General features: G+C 49.1%; 2 protein-coding genes across 6 annotated transcripts in view; both read left to right on the plus strand.

Annotated features, from left to right (window-relative positions):
- Positions 1-1,176: 1,176 nt before the first annotated feature.
- ITPRIPL2 (ITPRIP like 2) lies at positions 1,177-6,687 on the plus strand (the record flags this gene model as incomplete). Its single annotated transcript, XM_084536999.1, has 1 exon — positions 1,177-6,687. A coding segment is annotated over one exon (1,797 nt), but the record flags the coding sequence as incomplete, so codon positions are not given.
- Positions 6,688-16,951: 10,264 nt separating this feature from the next.
- Positions 16,952-25,667, plus strand: part of SYT17 (synaptotagmin 17) — a 38,319-nt gene continuing 29,603 nt past the window's right edge. The window contains exons 1-3 of one of the 5 annotated variants that reach the window (XM_084536891.1): positions 16,952-17,024; positions 21,915-21,932; positions 23,299-23,447. In XM_084536891.1, the coding sequence (XP_084393017.1) occupies positions 16,953-17,024; positions 21,915-21,932; positions 23,299-23,447 (239 nt within the window). In that variant the 5' untranslated portion in view covers position 16,952. Of the gene's footprint in view, positions 17,025-17,706; positions 18,771-19,121; positions 19,259-21,912; positions 21,933-23,298; positions 23,448-25,667 lie in introns of those variants that run through there. The other 4 variants (XM_084536890.1, XM_084536892.1, XM_084536893.1 and 1 more) reach the window with 4 other exon arrangements.

Genomic DNA, 25,667 nt, shown 5'->3' on the forward strand with positions numbered 1-25,667 from the left:
CAGGGCCCAAGAGTTGCTGTTCTTGAGGGAACCTCGAGCTCAACAGGCTCGGCTCATGACTCTCCAGCTCTTGGCAACAAAAGGCAGGGTTAACTATGTGCAACATCTCCCTCGGTCAGCACTATTTGGTGCAATCTCCAGGTCACATTGCCACTTGCTCCCCACAGACCACAGCTTGCGAGGGGAAGGCGATGACCCTGTCAGCAGTGCCGGAGGCTTTGCGAACGCGGAGATGTTTCTGTGCCTGTCTTCCAACCTGTCTGGCTCCGCCGCTCGTGGGCTCGGAATGACTCCCGCCGTAGCCCTGGGTGTGTATTTCTGATGAATCTCAAATTCTCCCATCTGGTTTGTGCAGACAGCCGCCGTTACTGGCAGCAGGGCTGACATCATGGCAGCTGTCATACAGCAGGCAAGGAAACGGGCCCTGTGCAACACATGAATAACTTCTCCCGGGGTTATTTCTTCTTCCCTTTTAGTTTGTCAGCTGATGAGTGATTTGGGCGAAAGGGATGGGAGGAGGAACGAACAAAACAAAACAAAAGAGGCTTTTTTCATGATTTGAATGAAGAGGCTGCAAGCAGCTATTGGTACAGCAGCAGACCACAATGCAAGCAGCTATTGGTACAGCAGCCCATCGGCACCCCGATGTATTGATGGCAACAACTTTGCTGTTCTGTAGGCACTGATGCCCACAGAGCTGTGACCAACAATGACTCCCCTGCCATGGGGCTGACCTTTATCGCTTTTATTTGTGGAAATGGACAATGCTGAGCTCGTGATGCTGTTCCACTGCCCTGGCCCCCTTGCTCCCTACCCCCTTGAGGGGGAGCTGCAGAATCACGCAGTTTTACACCAAATGCGTGCCCCAAAACATTCTTCGGCCGTGATGGGAGCACGGTGAGATGGGTCTGAGGCTGCCTGCCCGAACCCTCAGGGGCAGGGGGCTGCTCCGGGGGCATGTTGGGGTGAGGACATCCTCTGGCTGCGGTGCGGGGCTGTGAGGAACCGGGGTGGGCGGTGAGGAACCGGGACAAGCCCTGAGGATCGGGCCGGTCCCTGAGGAGCCGGGCCAGGCCCTGAGGAGCGGGGCCCGCCGGAGGCCCGGGCAGGAGCGGGCGGCGCCGCTCCCCGCCCCGCGGGCGGCTCGGTGCCGGCCGGCCCCCGGGCTGACAACGCCCCCGGCCCTCTCTCGGCGGCCGGGCCCGTGGCATTTCCTCTGAGCTCACTCGGCGGCTGACGCGGCGCCGCTTCCCTCGGAAGAGGAAGCCTCGCAGCGAGCGGCGGCGGCAGGCAGGGGGGCGTGCGGCGGTGGGGAGCGGGGCGGCGGCGGCGCTGGGGGCGGCCGAAGGGGACGACGGCGGCGGCGGGGCCGGGCGCTCCCCGCCCGCGGGGCCGGGCGGCGGCCGGCATGGCCCGAGCCCCCGCCGCGCCCCGGCCGTGTCCGACAGCCTGGACGCGCGGGTGCTGTGGCCGCTGGCCACCTGCCTGTGCACCGCGCTGCTCTGCCTCTGCCAGGCCCCGCGGGGCCGAGCGGCGGCGGGCGAGGAGGAGGAGGAGGAGGAAGGCGCGGCGGAGGCGGGCTCCGTGCCGCTGCTGAAGGGCTCGGCGCTGCTGCTGCTGCTGGCGGTGCTGCTGGGCAGCCTGCTGGCCCGCTGCTGCGGCTCGGCGGGGGGCGCTCAGCGGCACGGCGCGGGGTCGGGCTGGGGGGCGGCCGCGGCTCGGCGGGGAGCCCTGGAGGGCTTCCACGCCCGGCAGCTGCGGCTCTCGCCCCACGTCCTGGGGCACAGCAAGGCGCACGTCGGCCGGGTGGTGGCCGAGCTGGTTCGCGCTGCCAAGGCGCAGGGGCTGCAGCCCGGCCCGCTGGCCCTCAGCCTGCGCGGGGACTTCGTGCGCATCGGCAGCGCCTACGAGCAGCACAAGGTGCGAAGCCCAGACTGCTTCGACGTCCTGGTGCCGCTGCGCCTGCCGCCGCGCCTGGAGCCCGAGCCTCGGCGGGACCTGGGGCCGGGATCGGGACCGGGATTGGGACCGGGAGCCGCCTTCGTGTGCGGGCTGCGGGCCCCTGCTGGGTCCGGTTGGCCGCGCCGCTACCGGCCCTTCACCGAGGCCTTCTGCGTGGAGCCGCAGGGCCGCTGCCTCCTCTCGTCGGCCCTGGTGCTGCGCTGGTTCCAGGGCCACCTGCAGCGCTGCCTGGGCGCCGTGCGGTACCGGCTGCAGGAGCGCTGCCGCATCAGCCTCTCGGCCTGCCCAGGGCGCCCGCCGACGCTTCACATCTTGCCCTGCTCCGACTACGTGTGCTGCCACATCTCCATGGCCGTGCGTCTCATCCCCGCCATCCCCCTGGGCGATGCGCTCTACCTCACGGCCCTGCCGCCTGAGGGTCCACAGGCAGCCCTGGCGCAGGAGGTCCTGTGGGGCCTGAACGCCTCGCGGCAGGAGCAGCGGCTGCTGAGCTGGCTGAAGGAGCAAGTCCCGGCCTCCTCCTGCCACCTCAAGTGCCTGCAGATCCTCAAGGGCCTGCGGGATCTCCGCAGGCAGAGCCTGGAGGAGCCGTTCTGCTCGCAGTGGGGCCGGGTGCTCTCCTCCTATGTGCTGAAGACAGCCCTCTTCTCCCTGCTGCTGCAGGGGCCCCTGGAGGCTTGGGACGAGCGGTTCCTGGTGGAGCGGCTGGAGGACCTGGTGATGTACCTCAGGGACTGCCTGCGCAAGCAGGTGCTGATGCATTTATTCCTGGGCAACACCAGCCTCCCTGAGGCCGTGGCACTGCCCAGGTTCCTCAAGGAAGCCGCCCCTGTGAACTTGCTGGCTGCCTTCGACGGGCCCACGCTGGACATGGCCGCCTTCCAGCTGCTCTACACCTGGAGCCAGGCCCCGCACCTCATCAGGGTGTACAGCAGACCCCGGTACCTGCGGCCGATGCCCTCCCCGTGCCGGCACGTCACCGAGGCCCGGCAAGAGCTGCATGGAGAGTGACCGGCATCACCCACGTGCCCAGCCTGCCTGTCTGCCCAGAGCCCGCGTCTCCCCGAGGAAGGTGGCACCCGCTGAACTGTTCTGCGGTTTTGTCCCTGACCTGAGAAAACCAGGAAACCAAAGGCGAAGACTTAAGGAAATTGTGATTGCTTCAGTGTTTTAATCTCATCCTTGTTGGTTTGTGGAGAATTGTGAAATTTCTGGGGAAATGCCTTAGTGAGGAAGTGTTAAAGTTCAGTCAGCTCCAAGCAACCATTCTAGAAATCTGTCTTAACTTGTTGTTTTAGTGGCAAAATTGACCTTTTTCTGAGATTCGCTTTTTATCATACAAAATCCATTTGGGATTTAAAAATCCCATGAGTGCAAACAAAACCTCCTAATGTACCGAGATGCTCTTAAAATGAGATGAGCATTAGAGCATGGGTGCTGATCTCAGTTTGAAATGTTCAATGACATGATTTAAATTTCCTGTGTAATCTAATACATTGTGCTGAATGGTAATATAATATGCATGCTAATGTGGCATCGAGGGAAGAAGTTAAACCTCTCTGATGTATGAAGAATCTAGTTGTGCCTTTCTGTGTTAAATGAAGGTTTTACTGAAGGATTGAAATATGGATAAAAAGAAACAAAAAGCACTTTATTTTCACAAAGGCCTTCGTTCTACCAGAATTGGCTGCTCTAAATACTTGCTATGGAGGAGGCATTAGTATTTTCATAAAGGGATGCTGTTTGAATCATCCCCGAGAAAACCTTCTTTTGACAGAAATATGTGGGAGTCCGTTCATGGGTTCTTGGTTTTGAACCGTTTTTTTGTTTGTTCGTTTTTGAGTAACTTTTTCTCAGATTTTTTTTTAACACAAGGACCAACAACAAAACAAAGATATTTTATATTTGTTTTGGAACAAAGCTTCAACCAGTCCAAATCTCAGTGCTGTAAGCTGACTGCTGTGCCCTTGTGCTCTCCAGTAAGAGTGTGGTGGGATTTTTGGATTAATGCCTAGCCGGTTCTTTGACTGTGGCAGTGTTTTGACCAAATAACCTGATGGGATTTTCTAGTGCTGTGCTATAGCAAATCATTATCTTGTTGTGGGGAGGAGGAAGTAAAATATTTCAGGGTACTTGAAAATTCTGTAGTACAGTGGTACTACATTTCATGTAGTCACTGTACATTTCATGGTACAGTGGGACAGTCTTAGGCTATGGATTATGGTGTCTTCTAAATGTAAGCATCAGTGAGATAATTTCCACTTCTAGTGGAAAGACTGTTTGAGAATACCTCACAAAGCATCTTACCGGGCTGAACAGGCACCATTTAACTGTTTGTTAAACTACTCCTGTTGGCCTTGGTGATGAAGTCCAGCTTGATGGAGTGCTTGGGCTTGTGGGCCTCTGCCTGGTTACATCCCGGTCTCTGGAATAACCTGGTGAGGTGTAACGCAGCTCTGCGAGTGTCCTCTGTTCCCGGTACAGGAGCCTGATGTATCCTAGGGTGTCAGCAAATGCAGAATAGCAAATCTTTGCTTTAAGTTAAAACATTGGGTCACCTGCTCAAGTGTTTGATGTATTGAAAGCCAAAACGTGTTACTGAGTTGCTGATGCTCAGGATGTTAACGTTTGCCTGATTACCCACTCTACTGTGTCCTAGGTGAGCAATCTGAAAGGAATTATAAATTACTAAATGTAACTCCTGGGAAGCTTCAGGATAACTTGAAATTACTAATACACTCCTCCTCTCCCTGATGTACATAGAGATACTGGTGTGCTTTATTCACAGTTCTATGCAACAAAGCACAAAACAAACATTTTTTAAATCTATGAAGCTTTATAAAAATCTATTTTTCTAAATGGAAACACTCCCCAGGCAGATGTTTGCCTACTTCTGTCTGTGTATTTTTTTAACTGCTCTTGCTGTCTTATTTTCAGGTAATTATAGTGTAGGTCACACCCGCAAGTTGGGTTATTTTTATATATGAAGCGCTGGGCTTCTTTCTACAAATACAAATAGTGTATTTAAAGGTAGTATTGATCAAATGTTCTTTGCACATGGTATTTAAGGCTAAGTGAGCTACCTTGGTCAGTGGTGTGTTTTTTTTTTTTTGTTTCGTTGTGTTTTTTTTTTTTTTTTTTTTCTTTTTTTTCTAGCAGACCAAGATGTGTACTGTTTCTGCAGATTTGTGTTATTTGGTGACTGAAATGAGATGCAGGTCTGCCTGAAGGACTAGATGGCCAGTCCAGGGTACTGTGGCTGCCTGAGCTCATGACAAAAACACTCCAGCTGTTAATTCTTGCATCATAACCGTTTCAGTCAGCTATTGGTTTGTTCATATCGCTGTGCATCCCTCTCTCTGAAAAGTGATCTTTTCTGTGAAAAGGGATGCATGTTTGGTGTGGATTCTGTACTGGTGGGAGTCTGTAGTAGACCTGGTAAGAACTTTGTCATTAAAGTGTAATAAAAGGAAGAGATGGTTGCATCAGGCAATTCATGGCAAGGAGAGATGGAGAAAATAAATAGAAAATGAAAGTTGGGCTGAGGGGTAAGTGAGACTGATGGTAAGCTCTCAGTGAAGACACACTACAAATAAGCCAAAGGACATGGGGTTAAGGTTGGAGATCTATTGAGAGTTTGGCAGACTTGGGGTGGATGGAAAGGAGATTTAACTGGGTGTTATTTTGACAGTATTTCCAAACCAGTTGAATCCATCTGGGCAAGCTTTCTTGAGGTGACCATATGCATGCTGTTAGGTGAGGGCTGAGGGAGACCTCTAGACTAACTTGCAGTTCTGTTGTGCAACTGAGACATGAAGTGTATTTTCTTCATCCACTGCAAAGCGTATGTTCATGAGTCTGATTGACAAAAGGAGCGGAAGGGAAGTTGGGTTCTGTTATGCTGTTCATCTTATTCCACAAGAAACGTGACAGTGGTAGGAACTGTGCTGTCCTGGTGCCATTACGGAGCCTTATCTGCAAGGGGTGTGCAGAGAACTTGACCTGGCGATACTGTACTAAATACACCAGGGTTCTGGATATGTGCCATGTGTTAAGGTCGTAGCTGTTTCCATGTAGTACTACAGGTTCAGCATGGTGGCCTCTGTACGTGGAAACTGAAACACAAATGCAGAAGAAAGAGCATGTTATTTAGCACTAATGTGGGTTCTTGGTTCTCTTTATCTGCAAGCTAATGTTACAGAGACTTTGTGCAAATGAAGTTGGTTTTATTGAACATTGGTTGGGATGGGGAGTCACGCCTGTGAAAGAGTAAATTTATTTGCCAAAATGCAATGGCAATGCCAAAATGCATACACGTGACTTCTTGTTGTATTGAAAAATAATATGTATTTCTCGAAGACATCATTATTTCTTATCTGACTAAGTGTCTCAAAAACATTCCTCCTTTTTCGAATTTGAATTTCTACAGAGTAATGTAAATTTCAATGTCTGTCTGCAATGGATGTTTTTGGTACAACTTTTTTTGCTGGTTAATAATTAGACCAAAGATTAAACTAAAGTGTTCAGCTGCTATTGCTGTTTTTTTGTTTTGTTTTGTTTTCAAAAAGTGTTTATAGGCTCAAAATGTCAGCCCCTTTTTAATGAAACATTTATAAATTCATTTCCTATTTAATATCAAAATACATTTGCACTTTTATTGTTTCCATAAAGTTGGTGTTCTTGTTTTAATATTTCACTGTAGTAATAAACAGCTGTTTTAAAGCACCTGTGCCTCAAGATTGAAATTCCTTGTTGGTTTGTTTATTTTTTTGTCTTAGTAAAAGCTACCTACAGCCGTAAAACTGTGACTGCAGGTTTATATGCTCTTTAGGAGGAGACGACTAAAGTGGCAAAACCATGGGAAACCAGGAAGTCCACGCCTTGGGAGTTGTGCAGAGAGATACGGGAGGAAAGCCAGGAGAGAGACTGGAGCACGGCTGGCGCAGGTGGTTGTGTTGCTGAATTCTGAAATGGAGCACGCTGAGGTTTGTGCTGCAGTGCTCTGAGGTTATGAAGGTATCGGTTCTTGTTTCCCCACCTTCTGTTTCGGGTCACTGCACAAAATCTGCTTTTCCTCATTCTTAATGACGAGCTAGGACTTCATTTCACGGTATCTCTGTGAGCTTTTCTGTATGGCATGTACAAACACGCCTCCGTTCCAAATCACGTAGGTTGTGCTTTATTAAATATGGAAAAACTCCTGCTGAAGCCAGCAGGAGTTGAATGGATGGACCAGCAAGTTACCTGTCCTTTACTACTCTTTGGTAAGATGCCAAAATTATACACTTGTGGCTTGTGCTGATTTTCCCTATTAAAGAATTGAATAACAGCAAGATTTCTACATTTTTGATGATTAAATCAAAGCTATGTTGCAAATAACTATCTCCAGATCTTTGTGTGCCTGCCTCTTACATTGCTGACAGTAGCTTCTCTAAGAGGGGCACCATGCATTTTATAGGACTCTGAGAAAGTCCAGCTGGTTAATGGACTTCTCACTTGCAAACATTTAAGGAATATCAGTTTTTTAGTGTCAACACTCAGTCACCCAAGTCAGAACAGAGGAAGTGTATTTAGATCTTTACCTCTTTAATAAAATTATCTCACATTAATGGCTTCCTTTAAAAGCAGTAACAATCCTCTGGTCTCCATTAATTCATTTCTCTGAAGTATTTCTCCATTTGAATCCTGAGGTTCTATTCAGCAGAAAATCATCAGAGAAACATAGGGATTTTCTTTCATGATAAATCTGTTGTTAACCAAAAATTAACTGGCCTAAGGACTTGCATGCTTGGTGTTTAAAGAAAAGCCTGTTTGCATCCAACTCATTGGATAAATTGTTTAAAATCCTTCCACCCTTGTGCAAATACCTCCCTTGTAATGCAGCCAAGGTCAGTAGTGAATTGCTGATTAAGTACTGCTAATGCGAGTTAAAGCTGCCTGGAGGGGAAAGGACTCTTATGTGTGCATCCAGTTTTCATAAGGCTTTTTTCATCCCATTTTTCAAAGAGTTCAGGCAGGAGAAACATGCTTTTCCAGGCTGTTTTATTTCCTGTGTCACCTCTTTAAATATCTGCCTGTTGAGTCTTCCTGAGGTAAGTGAAGTTCTGACTGACGATAATTAACTCGAGGAGCTGGCAGCAGAGCAGCCAGCCCCATTTTTGTTGTGCTGATAGTTCTGGGAAGCTGCCATCAACATAAGGGCAGGGAACCTGCACCCCTCTAGGCTTGTGGATTCAGCTTCTGTGCTTGCTGATGCTCTCCTTGAGGGGTCTGAGTAGCTCACAACCCCAAAACCAGCAGGACGTGGAGGGCTGGCACAGAGCTTCCTCTACATTGTATTGCCATCTTGGATTTCTCAACCTGGAGGTATGCCTAATTAAAAGACTACCTATGCTCTTGTGTGTGCCTACAGCGTCCTATTTTAAATCCATACCCAAGAATTGTCATATTTGCAACTGCTTTTCAAGAGACTCAAAGCGTTGTACTATGAAATCAGCAATAGAGCTGTAGATAACATATGCTCAGTATCTGCACGACAGTCTGTTAGTGTTCAAATAATGATTTACATGCAAAACTCTTAAAGGTTGTTACAAACGCATATGCATCAAATGTCACTGCGTACCAGTTTTCTGCATTAAGGAAGCCTTTTTTTCCCTTTAAAGGATAGCAGTACTGATTCAGAGGTTTGGAAAATTTCTGCGTACTCAAGTTACAGGTCTGCATTTCTTGAAACCCTTGGGATTTTTTTTTTTTTCCCTAAAACCAGGACCAAAGCTGCATACAGAATAAGCCATTCTCTGGCTTGGACTGGGTTTAATAATGGCTTGCTGCTGTTTTCATGATACTCGTGGTCCTCTATAGATGTCTATCCCTGACACAAAGCGTTTCCTCAATCATCTGGGCAGGAAAATATGATGGGAGGTAAGGAATCAGGATGACAGAAGTGACAAGGATTATGCTGTGAAGGTTACTAGCTATCAAATTAAGGAAGAAAAATTCCTCTTGTGATAAGATTCCTAGAGGAGAAAATGGCAGAGTTCTGTGACAAGTCTCTGTACTGATACAAACCCGCTGGCTGAAGACACAGAGGAAGAACAGCAAAACGTGACAGGATGGACTATTTTTCCACTTCTATTTTAGTCCACTGCTTTCCAGTTTCAAGTCGGGGAGAATAGAAACTTTGAGCTGAAATCACCGGCACCCCAGCCTGCTTACCAAACGTGCTGCAGGGTGAGGGAGAAGGCAACTCCCAGCTCTGGGTTCCCATGTTTTACTCTGCAGAACGAAGCCACTGAAACACAGTACTCCTGTCGAGGGAGGGAGTCCTTGGGAACTGTTTGCTAATCTACCTCCTCTCTATCCCACATTATCATCTGGGATAACATTTTTTTAGAACACGAGCACCTGTTGAAATTTAGGCTTTTCAGGTATTTTTGTACATGCTGAAAACTGCTCTGGAGTTTGCTCATTCCTGCCGGCACGGCATAGGTAACTGCTCCGCTTCCTGTGCAAGTGGAGTGCTGGAGCAGCAGCTACGGAGGAAATGAGTCATTCCTCTATTTCTGTTGCAAAGGACTTCTCTGCGCTGTACAATACATTTAGGAATATATTCTTAAGGCTTCTTGGAAGTTCACCCCCTAGCACCACATTCATGGGTTTAAGCACCAGTGTATTAACAGGCATGTTACAGACTTCCACTGGGTATTAAATAGGTTGTGTAGGGTTGGCTTCTCCAGGGAGGTGCTTCCCAGGGTGTTCCTTGTGCTGTTCATGCAGCTCAGTGCCAGGTCCATCCGCTGGCAGATGGGCTGCTGCCGAAGGGGTGGCCAGAGGGGGCTGTTTTGGTAGTGTGGCTTTGGAGCGCTTTATTTTGTCTTAAACCATTGAAGGCTTGTTTAAGTGCAATTGAAAAAGGAGAAACTTGCTAGTCATCAGGATTCTGAATCATGGGCACTTCTCCAAAAAGTATTTCTGTGCAGAGCCTGGAAGCATTTTCCCAGAAGCTATCTGAGCTCACCAACCATCCGGACCCTAACAAAACTAACAAAAGCTCCTGATTTTTTTTTTATTTTTTATTTTTTTAAAAAAGGATTGGTTGGGGGGAAAGAAGAGCACATCAGTAGACTGACAAACCATAAACCCGAGTCTGTACTTTTATTTCAGTGTGGTATTTTCCAGAGATCTACAACCACACATTAAAACGGCTCTTGGTAGGGTGACTGGTTTAAGAAGCATGGGGAACGTGAGGCAGAGCAAAATAGCACCAGTCTCCTCTCTGTGCCGTCTTGCTGTTGCTGCGGTAGGTAGGTGACTAAATAAAGCTGATTGGCACTTCGTTGTAACTCCTGCCTGGAAAAGGCAGTGGTTCTTGGTAGGAATTTGTCAAATTGCATCCAGTTGGTTTTCAAATCTTGCAGGAGTTTAACTTGTTCAGGAACAAAGCAAGTCTTAGACAAAGCTTTTGTATCTGCCAAAGGATGATGTTGAGGTTCTTCTGACAGTCTGCTTCTCTCTTTGCTCCTTGAGTGACTGCTGGCCCTGAAGTGCCAAGTCTTCAGGATTTTCTGCATGCTTTTAGCTGGCTGAGAGTGCCAATTGCAACAGCAGCAGCAATGCCATGAGGGCATTGCAACTGCCCGTGGTGTTTACCCCTCGTGTTTTACAGGTGCTCCTTGAAATGTTCATGCTTTCAGTATAAAGACATGGTGGGCATCAGAGGAAGGGAGGCTGGTCACAAAACACCCTGACTGGTGTGGTCTATGCCTTGCAAACACTACGAGGTCTCCAAGAGACCAACACATTGCTCTGGGCGAGGTCTGTGGGCTCACACTGCAGCCCGTGCTCACCTGAGAGCCGCAGAGACAACGCAGGCCTCCAGAGCTTGTGTGAGTAACAGGACTTTAAATTTTCCTCTTGAAATAGTTCTCATTATCCACAATGTTTACAGGGGCATATGGGGCAGATAATTAGCGTTCAATGCTCAAATAATTCTTCAAGGAAGATTGTTACAGACTTCCAAAATGATCTCTTTGTTTAGTGGCAATTAAGAGCTAATTATAATGAGATGCTGTGGGATGAAATTAGTATCCAACTTAGAGTGACAACAGAAATATCCATGTAGATAAGCTAGAGGGGAGATGGCGAGATAAAGGGGAAGGCAGGGGCAGCAGCAGCTTTGCTGCAAGGAGGAGGCAGGTGCATCACTTTGGAGCAGGCTGCAGCTAACCCAACTGTCACCAGAAGAGTCTGCCCTCGCCAGGGAAAGTGGCAGCACTTCTGAGAGCTGCCTGTGATTTGCACAAACTTCTTCAGCCAAAGTTGTCAAGGGTTGTCGCTTTTGTAGAAGAAGATTGTGGTCTGAGCTCTGCTCCCTGCCGTCTGAAATGTCACCTGGTGAAAGCATTGTTCCCCCAGCTCTGCCACCTGCTGCCTGAGGAAGAGCTGCTTCAGAGGCAAAGTTCACCTTTTTGGTCGATAATAACACTTATAACGAGACTTTCATATCTAAGGGCTCTAGGAGCCCGACAGTTTGAGTATCTGTTTGTTAGACCATCACTGGAGTAGCTACTTGTGCATAGTATCTACAAGTGCACTGGTATTTTATTTGAATAAAAATTCTTGCTCTCAGTGGTTGGCAAACACAGCTGCCCTTGACATTCTCCTGCTCTGCTCCCTGGTCCCCTCATACACAAGTGGGTGACAGCACACACACAGACAGTGCAACGTTGTGCTAGAAGCATGCAAGTGGCACAGAAAATTAATTTTGGGTGGGTAGTACAGTGCTCTGATTGAATACAGGAGCACAAGTGATCTGCTGCCCTGGCATGCCTTTGCTCCTCGAGAGTCACTGGAGCTGGTTTTCAGCAGTTTTCCCCCTCTGTGATGGGTCAGGACTTGCGGAAGAGGCAGGCCCTTGCGGAGAAGGGAGCAGAAAATAACTCCCTTCTCCCTCCCGCACAGTATTTTCATAACCTTTTAATGGCATCCTGGAGGAACAGAGACAAGATGGTGACCGTGCTCTGCCTACAGCCGCTCTGTTTCTTCCAGCAGGGGAGGAGGTCAGGATGAGATAGGATTAATTTTTTTTTCCTTCTTGGAAATTGATTTGTGCTGCTACTTAGGTCCCCAGTTCAACACTGTAGAAGAGATGCTGCAGGGAGGGAGACGAGCAAGCGTTGTGCCCTAGGGCTAGTACAATACATGGCTCCCATAAAGTGCCCTTCTGAGGGCAGTGGGGCATGCAATCAGTCACCCTTGATGGCAGGTGATAGTGTTTGAAATACTGGCCTGGCAGGATGGGATGGTAGATGGGGCCCAGCCCGTGCCTGCACGGAGCCAGGGCAGTCCCTCAGCATCAGACATCTTTCCCAACAGCATCCCTTCATCAGCTGCAGAGTCCCAGATGGGAGGAGGAATGAGGTGTGCTGCTGCCTATGTAATGCAGGGGCCAAAACCAAGATCAAAAGTGCTACTGTCTAATCCTTAAAACAGGTATCTGCAGCCAGACACCCAGCAGCAAGGACAGATTTTATGACCTGGGTTTTAGCAGACTGTTGTATATGATGTTGGCTCAGTCTGTAATGAAGACAGGTTTCCTTTCAAAGTATGGCTCTGAATCTGGTCTGCAGTGAGCACAGCGCGTTCCTCTGCATGGTGATTTTGGCTTCCATTTATGTCCAGAGAAGAGATTCCTTATGAGAAGGAAACTTTAGTTCAGAAGGGGCTTGGTTTGTTTCTGCTGGTTCCCTGTAGCTGGATTGAAGCTTTCCTCATCAGCTGAGCTATGTTCTAGTAAAAACACTACAGGAAAACTCCTAGGAAGGGGGTATAAGGAGAAAGAACTGAATAACAGAAAAAGATGGATGAAACCAAGGTCCTTCCAAGCCAGAAATATTCAGTAATTCCATGTATTTCTTAACCACAGCATTGCAGTGCTTTAGAATACAAATTACCCCTTTAACCCACCAAGTTAAGGTCTACTGTGTGATACAGTATTTGCACATCTGCTTAATGAGATGGGAAAACCAGATGTAATGGTCTCTGCTGGTGTGACAGGATGATTGTAAAAGGAGCCTTTTGCAATAAAAACAGTCCTGCCCTTTTGAACCTGTTGAATTGTGAAGAAGACACAGGCATGTTTTTGCAAATGATGATTTGGTATTTGCAACTAAATGATCCTAAACTCATCTCTATAGCTCTTCCTTCGCGGCTCAGAAGCTGGTTTCATTGCTGTTGATTTTGTTTTTTTCCTAAGCCCTTAAGCAATCTCTTTTCTTCTGTTTTGGTCATTTGCTTCATAACTTAAAAGCTTTTCTCTTAGCAGCCGTATTTAAATGTTACTGGATAATTTTTGCTGCATTTTACAGCTGTACAGCCCTGGGGCTCAGTTAAAAAGCCCTGCTGATTTAGTTGAAGAAACTGTATTTGACCACATCTGTTTCTGTGCTAACTTGCATCTCTAGGCCGCTGTTGGAAAGGGGAAAGCTGTAGATGCCAATTCCTCCCCCTCCTCTGTTAGGTTTGATACATTTTTTAGTGTTCATGTGATTAGGAAACAAATATTTTAAGATGTGATTTATTAGTGTGAATCAAATAGGAAGAGTCACAGCACAGTTATATGAAAGAAATTGCAGGGGATGAAACTGTTTTTCTAGAATAAGTCCTCTGTGAGTTTTTAGTGTAACTCAAACTCTCAGCATTCGTCTTAGAATTTTATCTTTGAGTCCCAGAGAGATGACCTTGAGTGCATGAGAGACCGAGTTTGCCTTATTCTATAAAATTACACATTTTGGCTGTTGTAGAAGATACTCTCACTTTTAAGACTTGACTTATCTTGAGCATCTTCCTCTCTAAAGGTGTACAACCCTGGGACTTTCGTTCAGCTCCCCATTTGCTCTGCCCCTCTCACCAGCACTGTGCTGTGTCCCCAGGGGCAGGGAGCACAGCTCTGCAGCACCCTCGGGCTGGCAGCATGTCCCTTGTGCTGCCAGCAAGCGGGGACACTGCTCCTCTGCTTCAGAAAGGCCTACGGTGCTTGCTTCTCAGTCATTGTATTAAAATAAACACTAAATAGATTTTTTCTATAAAAATAGATTTCACTTCCTTAGGAATTTGCTTCAGTGGGGACTGTGAGATATTCTCCCTCTAATGATTTATATTACAAAAATAGCTCTGTCCTGTGTCTGCAAACAGTTAGAAATGGGAGCTTGGAAAAGAAATCTAGCAGCTAACTCTGAAGCCATGCAGCTTGAATAAACCAATTGTAAACAAAACGGATTATAAAAGCAACTGTAAAACTGAACTTCCTTTAAATACAGCATTCTCTCCTCGGAAGTCTGAAAATACCCCAGGCTTTTTTCATACTCTGTATCCAAGCGTTTTTGGCCTAAACGCAGGGAGTGAGTTCCAAGCAGAAGAGCCTGGCAGCGCTTTGCCTTCTCAATGGGACGCTCGCGCTGCCATGGCTGCACCAAGGCAGCAGGCTGGCCAGGCTGCGACAGTCCTGTCCTTACTGTGAAATCAGGCAGGTGAAAGAATGTGGCCTTGAATTCATATTTACACATGTGACTTAGCACTTATGTTTGCCTTCAGCACTGCTGGCTGGCACACTTGGTTCGGGCCTAGTGGCTACTGCAGGAGCCAAAAGCCACCGAGGGCTGCGCTCTGAGGGGACCAGGCTGTGGGCAGCGCAATGGGACTGAACACAACTTAACCCGGTGGTGACGGGCTGCTTCTGAGGCAGAGCTTGTATCCCAGGGCTTCATAAAATAATATGTGCTGCCTGCCTCCTCAGAGGCTGTGTGCCCTTTGGCTGTGGGTTTTTTTTTTTTTTTTTTTTTTTTTTTTTTTTTTTATCAGTGTTTACTATAGAAATAGCTTGAGGAGATTATGCTGCGTCATTCGGTTCCCTGCCAGAATGTATGTTAAAGACACACTAGAAAATGTGTGAGTGCAAGACAATAGCTGTAACTTCCATGGCATGAGCTAGGACATTGTAAATCATGTGAGGCAAGGAGGATTTGAGCATTTTAGATCAAATTTACCCACTTTGTCTGGAGACTTAAGAAAAGAGAAAAATGTGCTTTTACCGGTATTGCCAATTAGGGAGCTGCCAGGTGGCTGGTTAATAACCCAGCTGCGCCGCAGAAAATGCAGAATCAGCAGAGGCTGTTTGTGGGGGAAGGCAGAGGAGTGCTTTGAGGGCACAGCAGCAGGCCAGGAAGAGCACGAGCTGTAGGAGATGTGACAGGAGAAAGATCCTGGGGCAGGTAGTGCTGAGCTAGAAGGGGCCAAGAGCTTAGAAATGTTGCACAAAAGGAGGAGGGGAGTGTGATGAAATACAAAGAACAGTTTAGGCTCGCAGTCAGTGGGCTTTAACGGGGCAGGCAGGTCCAGTCTCTGCTGGGACACAGCTGAGGGCAGAGGTAAGTGAGCAGCTTGCTGCTTTCTACCTTGGCAGCTGGAGCAGATCTGCTTTTCAGAGCCTGGCTTGCACTCCCCAGTAGAGGTACTTGCCCACTTTTGTTCCCTGCTGTGTGCCACTTCACTGTTCAACGTCTGCATCAATCCCTGCCATGCCACTAGCAGTGCTCTCTGTCCCTGCTGGGTGCAGGTCGCAGGGGACAGTCCTGCAGCTGGTGGTCCAGAGCTTTTGTAATGAAATCTCATGCCTGATCAGAGTACAAACGCCAAGGCAGAAAAAAGGCCTCAAAAAACACAGAGGGAAGCTGCGCTTCCATGAAAACCACAAGAAGACAAACTTGTTGCTAAAGAAGGCTCTGGAAGAGTGAACCTCAGATGCCTTTAGAGGGATGATGCTGTGGGGGAACAAAGCTAATCCTGCAATCAAAGGAGCATCTAGACTCTTGTGGGCTGCCAACAGCAGCAGGGAAGCACCAGCTACCATGGCTTGCCATTTATAAAAAACTTCTGGAGATAAGGGTCTTATTTTTAGGCAGACTGGTAGCTGGCTATTCCAGCAGGCTCAAGCAATGATGATAAGGACCTGGCATATGAACAGCAGAGTAAGACATCTCATCTTATCTTGCAGCACCACTTTTCTCCTCACTTTCCCTGTTGCAGCAAGAAGCGGTGCCAATTGCTTTAGCAGGACTCAGATGAAAATCCTTAGAAGTAGCCCTCAGACTTCTTTCCTTTCCTTCCTTCCTCTGCTTTTTCTGAGTGATGCTCTTCTCTGTTAACTTAGAGGCATGAAGTAGCTGAAAGTTTTTGACTAGGGCTGGCAGGACACATGCAGACATGGCTCTCTGAATACTGCTAGTCCTGATTTTGGTTTGCCTGAGAAGCTGCTGAACTCATTTCCTATGCTGGAGGTAGTTTTTGCTATTTGCTGGGCTGGTTGTAGTGATTCAAGTGCATCCTCTGGATGTAGCTGATGCTATTCCCATTGTGTATTAATACAAGTAAGAAGAGAAATCTATCATAAAAAAAAATCTGTGAACACGGTGTTAATTACATTGTTTTCTGTGTTGAAATCTTGCATTTGTAAGCCTCACCATCTGCATTGCAGCCACTGCATGTGGGAAGCATGGAATGTGTCTTATCAGACACAGAGTGTGCACAGCAAAGGACATCCAAAGGTTATGTTGTCATCATGTCAAATGGGTCTGTTTATTCTGAATGCTGTAGAAGCAGAGCTTAATCAGAGCATCAGCCATATGCAGATTTGAAATTAGATTTTACAATAACCACCTGTCTGCTGTTCTGAATCCATCAGACTCTTTGAGTTAGAGCAGTGTTTGCCTATTGAATATATTTGCTGAGAGAATGTAATCTAAAAGCCTTCATGTGACAGCGTAAAAGGCACCTGAATGCATGTATATGTATGAGTGTGCAGTGGCGGCACATCTATCTTGTGGTTTTGTACTAGTCTGCTACTAAAGCACGTGAATTCATTCACCGTAACAATCAATAGCATTAGTGAAACCTCATGTAAACTTCATTCTTTTGCTCTCCTTTTTGGGTTCATGATGCTTATATGTGCCAGCCAAAGAGCCTGTTGCCTCAGGAGGAAGAAGAGCACTGATCTGTGGACGTGCCAGGTACACCACAGCGAGCTCCGGTCTGTGAGGGAGGATGGCCACGGCATTGGGTCTTCCTCTCTTCTTTATGTTGTCAAAGGAGTAAGTACAAACGTGTGCGTGTTTGTATAGCGAAGTGTGACATAGTTTTTGTGACTCACAGCATTATGACTTTAAAGAGTCAAAAAAAAAAATCTGTCTTAAAAGTTTAAGCCTCTACTATGTTGTAACATGAAAAAAAATCCATGTACTCACTTATTGCAAGCTGCATTAAGGCGGTGGTGAGTCAAGATGAAAAGAGCAGTGATATTCAAAGTAAAGACTGACATTTTAAACACTGGCACTTGGAAAGAGGCTGTGGAATGACAAAGAATCCAAGAGCGCAAATTGACAAACAGCTTGTACCACGGTTTAATCATATGCTCAAAACTGCCTGAAACAAAGTATTACAGTTTTTGTCTTGCTTATCTCCGCTGTGGTAGATCTTCTACAGCAGTAGCTGCTCTCCCTGGGGAAAAAGAGAATTTATGTTTTTAACTGGGAGTAAGGCCCTTCCCACCCTTCCCACGGAAGTCAATGGGAGTTTTTCATTGAATTCAGTGAGAACTTAAACGGGCTGTTAAATGAGATCAGTGGGGCGAGAGCCTCCAAGTCCCCCAGACCCGCTCGCTGCCACAAGGAGCAGTAGTGACTCATGTTTTTAGGCTGGCCAGCATTTGAAACTCTGCCTGCTCTGTTCTGCAGAGCAGCATGCTTTTACCTCTCACCATACTATGGTGCAACACATCGGGGTGCTGGGCAGCAGGGAGGCACCTAGCAGCTTGCAGGTTCCAAATGCTCAGCTGGGCTGGGCTGCAAACCTCTGGCCTTCCTGCATCTGTGCTTTGCTCAGAGCAGTGTGCTCGAGGCTGGCCAACAAAGTGCCCTTCATCTTTCATTGGTACTGCACAAACCAGGCCCTTTCTGCATTGCATGGCGAACACATTGGGCACAAGATGGGTTTTTTTCTTCTGTCAACGCATGCCTTTGCTCAGGAAAGGAAAGCAGGAGGGTGCTGCATTGCAATTTCTCATGCAGGGCTTCAGTAGTTCTGGTCCCCTCCAGAGCTTGGGGCCAGGATCTGTCAGAAAATCTCCGTCTGGGAGGCTGTTTCCCATTGAAGGTATGTATTTGTGTGCTGGCAGCAGGACGGCTACGAGCCCCTGCCTGGTGGGCAGCAGTGCATCTCCCCAAGGAGCGGCACATGGATACGGGCACTCTGCTCCAACAGCACAAGCGCTGGCTTTGTGCAGGGTTTTGCGGAAACCCGCGGGCTGGGAAGGTGCCAGCCACAGAATTTCCTCCAAGGCTGTGGGCAGGAGCCTTCATTTAGGGCGGCGTGTAGGGATGCTGTAATTTGTGTGCTGCCAAGGCGGTGCTCAAGAGGAACAGCCCCATATCTCCACCTTTCCTGAGATTTCATTTTTGGGAGATTGACCTCAAAATGGGCCGCTTCCCTAACTGAGCTCCCTTTAAATGCTACCCAGGCCCAGCCACCTGCTCGGTGGGGTTTGCCCAAGAGTTCCCACCACTGGGCTGCATCCCATGCCCCCTGTTCGGCCTGGGGGCTGACCTCTCAGCAGGTGGGCACGAAGCCAAGCAGCGATGCTCAGCAGGGACTGTGGGCACCTTCCTCCAGCTCCTCCTCACCCGGGGAGACGCGAGCGTACGTGCTATAACTCCGTGCACTTAACCTCCTGCAACAACCGCGTCCCTGTCACAGCTCAGGTGCGTTTAGGACATCTCTTACCGTCAGCTCTTCGGGGGAAAGCACAGGCGCAACAACCGCGTTACCCAGCGCGGCCACGCCAGCTCCACACTTACATCCCTGGGCTTCTCCCGAGCGTCCCCCCGGGGGCCGAGGAGGGCTTCCCAGCCCTGAATTTCCACGCCGGGCCCTCTGGAGGTCAGTGTTTGCCCGTGCTGCGGCGGACCTGTTGCACCCGCGGGCAGCGCCGAGCCGCGCCGAGCCGTGCCGGGTGGCCGCCCGCCGGCTCCCCCCCCCTCAGAGCACGAAGCCCCCCTCGCATTTTCCCGACGAGCCGGGGATGGGGGGGCCTCGGTGGCGGCTCTCCCCGCCCTGACGGCGCCCCCCAGCCCCGCGGTGCCTTCGTGGCCGCCCCCTCCCCGCCCGGGGCGGTGCCGTGCCGTGCCGTGCCGTGCCGGGGGGCGCAGCGCGGCGCAGCGGAGCCCCGCGGAAGATGGCGTACATCCAGGTGGGTGCGGAGCCAAGGTGCTGAGGGGGAGAATCCGGCCTGGAGGGGGTCTGGGAGGGGGCAAAGGGGGGGTCGCCGTGCGCTGTAGGCGCCGTCTGCGAGGCTGGGGCGCAGCGCGCTGGGTGCGCGCAACTTTGGGGGAACTTCTGGGGGCTCCGGGCAAGGAGGGCGAGGAGCTGGCAGCGAGACCCCGGCTTTTCGTGGTGCTCCGGACATCGCAGACAGCCCCGCACTGTCCGTCCGTAGGAGCGGGGTGGCTCCTGCTGCGGGAGACCCCCCCCGAGGACTGGGAGCCTTGAGCCAGAGGGGGCTGCCGAAGCCCGCAGGAAACCCGGGGGGTGGCGGTGACTTTGGGAGCCCCCCAGCCTGGGCATGGCCCGGTAGAGGCTGGGGAAGAAGGGGGAAAACGAGCGCCCCCGGCTGCGGCCAGCCCGAGCCCCCGGTAAGGCTGGGCTGAATTGGGGCGGTTTTTGTAAAATCCGGAGCGATTTTGTCCCTCCGGCCCTGCAGTTTCCAGCCGCTTGTTTTTCAATCTCTGTGGCTCCGGAGGCTGCACCCCCAATTTTAAGATGAGCAGAGCGTTTCCAGCTGGATGAGACGTCCAGGAGCTGGAGCTCTGTTACAGCCCCCTGCTGTCCCCCGCCATCTGTGACCGTTCCCCCCCTGCCATCCCCCTGTGGAGCCACCCCGGCAGCACCTCTGGGCTGGTGCTCATGGTGGTCACCCCCTTGTCCCCAGGCTGTGGCGTTGGGGTGGTGGGGCTTTGGGGACCTTGTTGTCCCCACACTGCTGTGCTGGGTGCCACAGGAGGGGCACAACACAGCCATCACTGATGGAGACCCCATCCCAGCATCACTGGGGGACACCACCGTGTGCCTTAACCCTGCTCTGAGTGCTGGCTTGGAGCAGATTTCCCTCCCGTGGATGCTGCTGGGGGTGCCGGCCCCCTACTGCCTTCTGTCACATCCTTCTGCAAGCCTCTGCCCTTCCCCAGCGCCCACCTCCTGCCCCACGCCACCCAGGTGGATGCACGCAGCTGCTCCTGTTTGCTTTCCTTTCATGGGTCCCTGCCCTTATACCCTACATGGCACTGCTGACTTGGCTGCCCGTTTGCACAGTAATGCCTAGCTCTTGTTATTTCTGCTCTCCCCTCTCCTGGCGGAGATTTCGGGGTGGTCACAGAGTCACTGTTATGTTGCCTGTGGCACTTGTGCTGTGGCTTGGTGACACACGCGAGCATTCACCCTTAACTGGTGGCCGGTGGTGGCCTCCAGCACAGCTGTGTGACACCAGCCTGCCTCAAGTCCCCACGGGCTGCTCAGAAATACCACCTCTTTTGCACGGCGCGTGCTACGGCGTTTGATTGCGTGGCAGGAATCCAGCAGGTTCATTTTACAGCAATTTAAATATTCTTGTTGCAGCTTCGCTAAACCGCCGCCGCTTTGGCTGCGGCACCTTGGCTGCAAGTTCGCATTAATAAGGACTGATGAGCCCTTTAAACCATTCAAGATTTCCTTAACCAGTTGGTCTGCGGGTATCTAATCGCTCTCGTCACATTGCACTGCAGCGTTTTCAGTCTCTAATTTTTGTTGCAAACGAGTTGCAGCCTTCCTGCCAGGCACTGGTTTTGGAGAAGTTTGGAAGGGAGGCTTGTGCTGGAGGGCAGCCCACGGAAGTGATCTTGGATCTGAACTCATCTTAGGCATCCTGGCTTCTTCATAGAAGCCGTCTCTTGTCCATATTGTCCCTGAGCATAGTTTTGTACACATGGATGGGTAGGGAAGAGGAGTTTTGGTTTTGCTGCTTTTTTTTTAAGGACTTCCCTTTTACAGAAGGACAGCCAGCACAATTAAAAAACTCTTAATCATTAGCAAGAGAGACAGGTAGGAAAAGCATTTCAGCAGGCACATGGAATGCTGCTAAATCTCCAGTTGTAACTGAAGCAAGGTGGGTATAATGTTGCAAGGACGGCTTCGTGATTAAAACACTGGCTTGCGCTAATTTCTTCCTTTGCTGTAGATTTTCTCTGTGCCTTCGGGGAAGTGGCTGCAGTGCAAGTGTTCAAGCTGGAGTGCACGACGCAGGCTTTGAGCACTTGACTTCGGGTCTTCTCTCCTCCGAGTCACGTCGGAGGCTGAGGCTGAAGAAGCCCGGCTACCTCGAGTGATGCGTGCACAACGGAGAGGCGCTCCTAGAAATGCTGCCTCTAACGAGCTGCCCTTGAAGCTCTGTTGATAAGGGCAGGATCTGGATGAAAGCCTTTTCCACCGCGGCGTGTAACTGGAACGTTTGGATGCGGTTTGCTGTTGGCTGCAATTAGAGACAGGTTATTAGGAAAAAGCAAAGTGGTCGCACATGATAGCCCTTTAGCAAGGTGGCACTGAGCAGGATTTTTTGCTTCAGGATGGATTTGGGAGTTTCACTCCTTGGGAAGCAGAGGGAGCTTAGCGGGACAGGGCTGGAAGCAGTAGAAGCCGATGCCTGCCCAGGAGACCTTGCCTCTGCCGAATGTTGACCGTCCTGCCAGAAATAAAAGCCTGTCCCAGTCTGGGGCACACCATGGCAGAACATTTGAAGTTATTTGAGCATTGCTAACCTGTTTTTGTCTCTTTCATTTTGTTCCCCTTTGCTTCATCATGGATGTCTAAAAGGACAGTTGGAACCAATAAATGAGGTGAGTTAATCTGATGATTCACTCTCTGCTCTGTCTCCTCGCTCCATCCTGAGGGGATTGTCTCGTATTTTCTGACTCTTTACTGATGTCCTAGATATAAGTAATGCACCACATTCAGGGCTGGTAATTTTTAATTTATTTTACTTTTTGCAAGGCTCAGATTTTGTTTATGGAAAAACTGTTTTACTGAAGCTTGAAAGATGTTCCTATGGAGTCTTCTCTGCAGACCTGCATTCTCAAGAGAAATCACATCCTTTTTGCAGTGCGATAGCGCCCTTGTACCAAGTACTTTTGGGGGATATCTGTGGAGAAACGCTCACGTGCTTCATTTCTTCAGCTTCTAATGAACTTTCCAAGTTCCCATACAATTGTAAAGTGATTCCACTCTGGATGGGGACGTGCAGTGCTCTCGCAGCTGTGTGTCCTCCAGGACCACAGAGCGATTCCCTTCACTGGCAGTGGCCTGGTGCTGCTCAGTAAGGCCTCTTACTGCAGAATTGGAGCTGCCATGGGTGGGAGATGGCCTCAGTTTGGGCTTTCTGCTCCACTTGAAGCAAGCAGAGCTCTGGAGCGGGAGGAAGGCTGCAGGGATGGTGTGGGCATGGTGCAGTATCTGTCCTCCCTCCGATGGGGCTTGTGATGGGTTTGTGAAAGCAGAGGAGCGCTGCTACAAGAGATGCTCCTGGTGCCACCATGGAAACCTCAGAAATGAAATACTTTTTAGGATAAGTAACTTAAAAAAATAATCATTGTAGGTTCTTCATTAAGTTAATCGTCCTAGCAGAGGGGAGGAATGCGGACAGTATGCTTTTGCTAATCCATTTTGGCGGTGAATTTGTTGGGCTGTAATGCTGTATGCGAATGGATCATATGAATATTACATGCTGATGTATCTACAGGGATGGAATGTATTCATGTTGCTATGTTAAGCTTTTCAAATTAAATAGACTCTTGCAGAATTAAGTTGGGGCTTTCACTTACCTTCTGGTTTAAATTCCTTTTGTTATATATTTGCCTATCTATTAGTTTGTTGATGTGCGTGGTAGGACGAGCATGATTCCACTCCAGCATGTCATTACGCCATAGTGTTTTGCAAATCACCCTTTTGCCAACCTATGTAATAATACATCGCTACCAGAGGGAAAGTACCTGCCATGAACGCTTATTTTCCTGCCTTGTTATGGCATCCCTGAAGTTGGACTAGTAACTGCACAGCACATGTCTGTTGATATAGAGGGAATAAATATAGTTCTTTATAAATAAATATGTGCTGTTGCAGAAACACAAACATAAATACTGCTGAATGTTATTTCTCAATAGCTATTGATGGGTTGTAATCTTGTACTTTGGTTTCCAATGGCTTCAGGGTCTGCTCGCTAGGATCTCGGATCTCTTGCTGTGCCGGTGGACTTGTAGAAATTGTTGTCAGAAGTGTTTCGACTGTAGCTGTTGTCAAACAAATGAAGATGAAGTTGAAATCCTGGGACCTTTTCCTGCTCAGACTCCAGCCTGGCTGTAAGTTTAGATGCACAATCCCACAGCCCTAACCGAAGGGTAGGGCTGTTCAGCTGTGGTGGGAGAGTTAATATGAAATGGTGAGAGGACTTTCAGAGTTCAGAGGATGCCATACCCTAAGGAAGGGTCTCCTGCTGAGGGTGGGAGCATAGACTACTCAATGGTAAAAAAAAAAACAGCAGTCCCATTAGCTCAAATAATAATGGGAATCTGGAGAACACTTTCTGCTAGGTAAAACAGAAGTTAGCTTGTAAGCTAGCATAGCAAGCTAATTGTTGGGTTGGCATCTAAAGATACTTTTCTTCCGAAGTCCTACTTCCTTTGCACATGCTCAGCCTTTGGAGCACTTTAGCTTAGTTGAAATGCTGATGAGGTTGTTACAGAAAATTTTCTTGTTTTGGCATTAAGATGGTCATAACCTAGGAAGATGAAAGGAATACCTCCTACGTGTTCTAAGGGGAAATCCATCTGACGGTTCATTTAGCAAGACCTGATCTCTTACGTCACCTTAGTACTTTTCAAGATTTCCTCTTGAATCAGTAAAGAACAAGAGTGACAACTTTTGGCTTTACCTGGTGCTTTGAAGAAAGGCAGTGATGTCTTCCCCATTTTACACCCTCTCCTTGGGGAATCACAGACGTGGCTGTGGAGGCATTAGTGAAACCAGGAAGAAAATAGAGGTCTCCTGGATTTTAGTGCTGGCTCTGTCTGCTGGGCCGGGCTGTCTTCTGTGAGGGCAGAGAACTTGATGGAGATGGCTAAACCTCACTGTGTCCAGAAACTAGGGCACAGGAGTTGCCTGTTTAGCACATCACACGCTGCTGAGATGTTGTGCCTGGGCACTAAGGCCCTCGGTTAATTTCACCCACTGTTAGGTCTGGAAGGTCTGCGTGCTGTGGCTGCACGAAATAAGTTGTCTCATGTTTAAATCACAGTCTTGTCTCTATACCTTCTTGAATCATGGTAGAATAGGATGGTAATTAATACTGAAGTAATAAAAATAGAAATGTTCGAGATGTGTTAGAGTGGTTTTTAAATTTGGAGCAGCATATTTAAGAGTCTGATATATGCCCAGAAATGGATTCACCTGCAATTAGTGGGAAATGGAAGCAAAATCAATGCTAAATAGGAAAGCATTTGGGCACAAGAGAACACAGTGATGAGGTAGCAGTATTGGACGTAGAAAGATTGCTGCAGAAACAATTACATACCTGGGAACAAGCAGCCAGGCTTGGTGCGAGAGGGTGCTTCAGAGCTGTGCTGGGGAGCAGAAGGGATACGACGGGCAGGTGGGGGGTGACTGGCCCCATGGATTTGGGCTGCTGGCTCCTCTGTCTGCCTCCAGGGCACTGTCAGCATGGAGGCTCTGCTCCTCTTGTGGCCTTAAAACTCAGGCATGTGGTGACTTTGTGGATGAGCTGGACTTTGCTGCAGGCTGAAAACACGGTGACCTTTGGACTCACAAAATGCTGTCTCCAGCCTGTATTATTTTCCCCCAGTCCATCTGAAAGCCTCGGTGGTTAGTTTCTTACAGTGACCAAAAGCAGAAGGCAGCACACTTAGGAAAAAAAAAAAGCCCAGTTCTTCAGCCACATCATGCTTCATGCTGCACTTACTGATGGACTTAGGAGCCCCCAGCCTGGGTCATGTCCCAGGGCTGTGCCTTTAGTGTCACATCTCTCTTTCCTTCCAGCTTCAGGCAGCCTGGTACAATTAGGGCTTCTCTTTTCTGCTGTAGCAATGAGAGGAGGCAAGTTTCCAAAGCTAGTGCCTGGGAAGGGCAGGCAGGAACCAAGTAATTGTGCTTGGAGTGGAGGCATGGATGCTGTCGTGCCTTAGGATGACGGAATCACCATCTCCTCTGGTACTACTATAAATCTTGTCATCTCTAAGCGTGGCTGTTGACACACATTGTTGTAGGGCTCTGCTTGCTGAAGAAGGCTGCTGGATCCTGCTCTCCAGCAGGGATGGACCCCAGGGGCTGCCAGGAAGGATGGTGATGCTTTAAGCTTCTGGGGTGACCTTGTTGGAAAGCAGTGAGGCAGCCCCAACTGGCTGGAGTGAGGAGGTGAGGAAGGAGCTGAAGAGATGCAACTGAGAGGAAAGGGATGAAGGTGAACTGTAGAGAAGCAAGGGTCTGGAAAATGAAGAGGAAGGGAGAGTAAAAGGCAAGAGACAGAAGTGATGTATTTTGTTCGCAGATCAATAGGAGGGCTGCGC

The sequence above is a fragment of the Aythya ferina genome (genome assembly GCF_964211825.1).
Source record: "Aythya ferina genome assembly, chromosome: 15".
In the NCBI taxonomy this organism is placed as follows: domain Eukaryota; kingdom Metazoa; phylum Chordata; class Aves; order Anseriformes; family Anatidae; genus Aythya; species Aythya ferina.